The 5,350-nt window shown below is 52.5% G+C and overlaps 1 protein-coding gene across 1 annotated transcript; it reads left to right on the top strand.

Annotated features, from left to right (window-relative positions):
- The first annotated feature begins 1,060 nt into the window (after positions 1–1,060).
- Positions 1,061–3,596, top strand: LOC138503780 (ATP-sensitive inward rectifier potassium channel 11-like). Its single transcript, XM_069623777.1, has one exon. The coding sequence runs from the start codon at positions 1,870–1,872 to the stop codon at positions 3,043–3,045; it is 1,176 nt and encodes a 391-aa protein (XP_069479878.1). The 5' UTR covers positions 1,061–1,869; the 3' UTR covers positions 3,046–3,596.
- Positions 3,597–5,350: the final 1,754 nt, after the last annotated feature.

The following is a 5,350-nucleotide window of genomic DNA, read 5'->3' as shown; positions in this document are numbered from 1 at the left end:
CTTATACCCCTCCGCTCTTTTGTCTTTTCGCCTGGGGGGCGGGCTTTCCCTGGCCACCCGCCGCTGCCTTTCGCACCTTTTCCAGGTGCCGCTTCCTCCCTTCCCGTTTCCTTTTGTTTTGGTGGCGCCATCACGCCGCCCCTCCCCATGGCTTTTGCGCCATCTTCAACTCCACCCCGCGTCTGAACTCCCAGGCCCTCCAACGGCCCGCATTACATGCGTCCCGGGGCCTGGGTCATACTCACTGCTGGTTGTCCAGCATGGCTCAATGTGCAGGTGTGAAGGCTTCTGTAATTGATTGAATGGGCATTCTTCATGGTCCCTGCCAACGGGGGGGACGTCTTTAAAAGTACAGGTGACTGCGCGTCGCTGACTCTGTAAGTTCCTCTCCAGAGAATTGGGAGGGGGTGGGTGGCGCTTATGTGCGCACACTTTTCTGAATCAGGCGTCAGAAGAGGAATTATCCCAATGGTTTACTGGCTGGAGGATGCAGCTAGTCCTAAAATTCAATAACGGCCTGGAAAAGGGACGCGTTATGCGGTCTTGGGTGAAACAGAAGAAATATTAGCATGCAGCCAAACATCTGTTTAAGCTGTTTTTGTAGAGAATTCACAATGGATGAATGTCACTAGGGCTGTTTGTGCTTATCTCTTAAAAGGGCCGCCACAACTCTTACTGTTTATGCATTTTTATACTAGAACGATAATAAATAGCCAGCAAATATTGATCAAGTCTCCAGTAAAGAGCACTTCTGGTGTAATTGTCTCTGTAAAGCAGGCATACTTTTGTTTTGCTTTCTTGTTGCAATAAAATATAAGGATTTATAGGACCCCGAACGCACATAGAAAGGCGCAATTTGGTTTGGGTTTGTGTGGGATGTGTAATCCCAGAAGTCCCCTGGAATGTCCGTGTGTTTTACGCTCCTGTGCCTGGCCGTTTGATAATGCGGAAGTGCATCCACGCCTATAAACAAAGGGCGCAGGAGAGGGTAGTGGGTGTGTCCAAGACGAGACATGCTCTACATCTAGGCTCGGGGCGCCCTCGTGTGGTGATAGCCCTCAACAGCCAGAACGAGAGATCGCCGCGACAAGCTCGCTTTATTTTCCTTCTCAGCACCTGTCCAGACAAACAGAAGAAGAAGAAACGTGCTGGATTAATGCCCTCAGAAATAACCCGGAGCCTGCCCCTCAATCTCTCATCCGGATATTACCGCCTCGAGCGCAGCGGGGCTTGATTTCTGCCTATCTGTGACTTCTGTGTGCCAGGTGCTGGCCCGTGCTGCGTGGCCTCGATGCGCCCTCTCTCCTCCCCCACTGCAGCTGCTGCTGCCCTTCACTGGTGCCGGCCGCTGGCCGGTCCCTAGTGGGGGACTCGTGGTTGCAGGATTGGAGACCGTCTGACTGCTGTGTGTCCAAGAGCACTGCCCTTCGGCTCGCCCAGCGCCGGGCAGCCTTCCTAGGATCCCACAGCCAGCGCCGTCGCCTTTCAGCCTGTCCCAGCGACCAGCACGAAGACCTTGCACGCCCTTGCTGCTGCTCCCTCTTCCCGTATTCTTCCGGACTCCAGCTGCACCTGCTCCTCCTAAGTCCAATGACCCTGACACATACACCCTGTGAGTCACACTAGAGTGCCCACTGTTGCACTTGCGTCCCACAACACTCTGCCCTGCTCCACCACATTTCCCCCTGTCCCCACCTAGTCCCTGTTACTCGTCCCATTCACTGTCCCCTGCTCCCATAGTGTCCACTGCTCTGTCCTAGGCTCCCAGCACACACCATAACCCGCTTCCTCCGATTCCTGCCACACTGCCCGTTGCCCCGCCACACCCTGCCACGCAGCACCCCTACACAGGCTGAGCCCTAGCATGGGATGGCCATGTTATCCAGGAAGGGCATCATCCCGGAGGAGTACGTGCTGACCACACGGTTAGCCGAGGACCTATCTGAACACCGCTTCCACGCCAAGGAACGCCGGGCCCGCTTTGTGGCCAAGAATGGCGCCTGCAATGTGGCACACAAGAACATCCGCGAGCAGGGCCGCTTCCTCATGGATGTCTTCACCACGGTTGTTGACCTCAAGTGGCACTACACACTGCTCATCTTCACCATGTCCTTCCTCTGCACCTGGCTGCTCTTTGCCATGATCTGGTGGCTGCTGGCGTTCGCGCATGGAGACCTGGACCACCTTCAAGAGGAAGGATTTGTGCCCTGTGTGACCAGCATCCAATCCTTCACGTCGGCCTTCCTCTTCTCAATAGAGGTCCAGGTGACTATTGGCTTTGGCGGACGCATGATCACCGAGGAGTGCCCGGCCGCCATCCTTGTGCTGATCGTGCAGAACATTGTGGGGCTGGTGATCAACGCTATCATGATGGGCTGCATCTTCATGAAGACTGCGCAAGCACACCGACGCGCGGAGACGCTCATCTTCAGCAAGCATGCTGTGGTGGCCCTGCGCAATGGCAAGCTCTGCTTCATGTTCCGCGTTGGTGACCTGCGCAAAAGCATGATCATCAGTGCCACCATCCAAATGCAGGTGGTGCGCAAAACGTCCAGCGCCGAGGGGGAGCTGGTGCCCCTGAACCAGATAGACATACAGACTGAAAACCCGGTAGGATCCAACGGCATCTTCCTGGTCTCCCCGCTTATCATCTGCCATGTCCTGGACAAGGGTAGCCCCCTCTATGACCTCTCCCCCACCCAGCTCACGCACCATGAGGATCTGGAGATCGTAGTCATCCTGGAAGGGGTGGTGGAGACGACGGGCATCACCACCCAGGCACGGACTTCCTACCTGGCCGATGAAATCCTCTGGGGGCAGCGATTCGTACCCATTGTGGCCGAGGAGGATGGCCGCTACTCAGTGGACTACTCCAAGTTTGGCAACACCGTGCGGGTGTCCACCCCCAACTGCACGGCCCGACAGCTGGAGGAGGAGGGCAGCACCATGGGCAAGGCCTCCTTCTCCCCCAAGCGCACCGTGAGGAAGCGGAACGTGCCTGTGAAGTTAAAACCCAAGTTCACCCTGTTTGACGAGGAGTCCTGACAAAGAGGGAGCTGTTAGAAGCAGGGCCTCCAAAGTTTGGGGCATTGCTATGGGCACCCCAATCGGTTGCTATACATGATCAGCTGTATGCACCTATGTTAGTATTGGAAATGCCTTTGTGCAGATCATTTGTATGTTTGATATTTATTTGCATGACCTCTTGGAGCATGCCAGGGGTAGGAGTGAATTTCATCTCTGGTCTAGCCATGTCTTCCATGGAAGGCTGCTGGTCCAGCACTGGTTCAGGGTGTTCTGGTTTATTGTATGCAGTGTGCTCTGTCGCTCTACCTTTCAGTAGCATGGATCAGAGCTCCAATATAAGCACAAGTCTTGCAAGATGCTCTGCTGCCCAGTGCCAGCTGCAGAAGCAGCCCCAAAGGAGGGCATGTCAGTGGGCACATGTGCGTTCCTTCTGCGAACTGTGTACCGTATGTCTTAAAAACAGGAGCACCTGCCAAGCTGCTGAGCACGAGTCGTTCACGTGGAGAGCCTCTCCAAAGATGCACATTTTTTAAACTTTCTACTGTTTTGAAATAAACGAAAGAATGTTGCGCAGGGTGTTCTTTTTCACGTGAGTACTAACCTAACAGTGACCATTGCAAAGCATTGGTGTGGCAGAAATCGGACAGTATATGTTGGATTGTGTTGTGAAGCAGAAGCTGTTTATCTGTTTGGGAAATTACTAAAGGCCCTGCTGTAGCCTCAGAGGGGAAATGCAGTGGCATGCCGGGCCAATCAGAACCCCTAACATCTGGGGAGCGCCCCCATTAGTGATGGTAACATCAGTGCAGTGCTAGGAGCAGCGTTTACTGTTTGCAATGCATGCATAAAAGATACGGAGTCTATACTTGGAGCCTGGCTCACCCTCAGGCGGTGGCGTCTGACAGGAGGGAGCCAGGAGTGGCTATGCCTGCAGTAACTGATACAGCACCCCCACCCCCACCACACATTTCAATTACATAGGCTGTCTGTTGCTAAACTGTCCGTACTATTAGAGGCCAGAAGGGGATATTATTAATAAGTGGCAGGGAAAGTGGTGGCAACGGTCTCCGCCTCCTCGACCGATCCAGAGGATTTTATTTGATTTGCCAGGCACATTGGTATAGAAAAGTGGATTTAGCATGTTAGATGGTTTTACCGATCTGTCTTGAAAATTCACTAGCATTACTGCCAGCCAGTCATTTCCATGTTGGTGGTAATGCAATGGATTCTTAGTGAATCCTCTTGAATTTACCACAAGCCGGCGGATTCCATAGGAATCAATTGTAAACGTCTCCTGCAATGGCATTTACACTTTTCCCGAAATGAAATGGAAAAGTGAAGGGTACACGCTCTTGTTCCTGTTTTCAACTGTTTGCATTTCCATCCCATTCTAAAAATGTAGACAATGGCATGGAGAGAACCTTCTGCAATTACGAGCAAATCTTCAGAGACCTCCAGCGCAAGTTACGATTTTTATGAATCACTGCTTCAAGATGTCTGCAGGCCCTGGCATTTGGTATAACGTGCCCCAAAGCTGCCCAATGAGGTTGCTGAAATAATTGTCCCCTCGTTGCCAGTAGGGCTCAAGTTTCTCAGACCCTCCACATTCATGTTCAGTCTAGGCAGCCATTTTGAGATGCTTACTCTGGAACCTGCTGTTTTGCCTTTTCCATAATTGGTCCACGCGCCGTGTCTCTGGACTGGGGCCATGTACATTAGAGTGCATCACCCAGGAGCTGCAGAGAGGCGGGGGGGCCTGCTCTCCCACCCCAGCAGTGCCAGCTTGGACAGTTACTGGCCCTCCTAGGGCTGCACACATGGAGACTGCACCCAGAGGCGCTCCCTCTGAGACAGAGCGAGAGCTCCGAATAGAGACATACCAGACTTCACAGCGGCTTCAACTGGAAGCTGCCTAGACACCTGTGCTATTCTGCACTGCAAGTACCTGTCCCGCGGCACATATGTGACATTTTCCACGTTCTTCTGTCATGGAAAATGCACGGTTGCTGCGTGTACTTGATTTTCGTTCCTTTCAAATAATTCAATTAAACTGGTTAGATGTATGGCCTTTTCGTTATAACCAGTCAGATTATAGAACAGCCGATGTTTGGCAGGGAAAATTATGAAGCCGGAGTAGGGATAATATGGAAAATGTGGCTAGCTGGGTATCACACGTGGGATTTGGGTTGATTAAAATATAAAGGCATGGTTTGGGTTTGGTGATGTTAACTGGTCGCGCAGTCGCAGCCCTGCGTGCTAGGACATGAATCTTCATTGAAATGTGATTCTTAGCTCACGTGCACTGTGTCACATTCAGTGGGTA

The sequence above is a fragment of the Ambystoma mexicanum genome, chromosome 11 (assembly GCF_040938575.1).
Source record: "Ambystoma mexicanum isolate Mex_15411 chromosome 11, UKY_AmexF1_1, whole genome shotgun sequence".
Classification (NCBI taxonomy): Eukaryota; Metazoa; Chordata; class Amphibia; order Caudata; family Ambystomatidae; genus Ambystoma; species Ambystoma mexicanum.
This window is presented reverse-complemented; position numbering and strand designations above follow the sequence as displayed.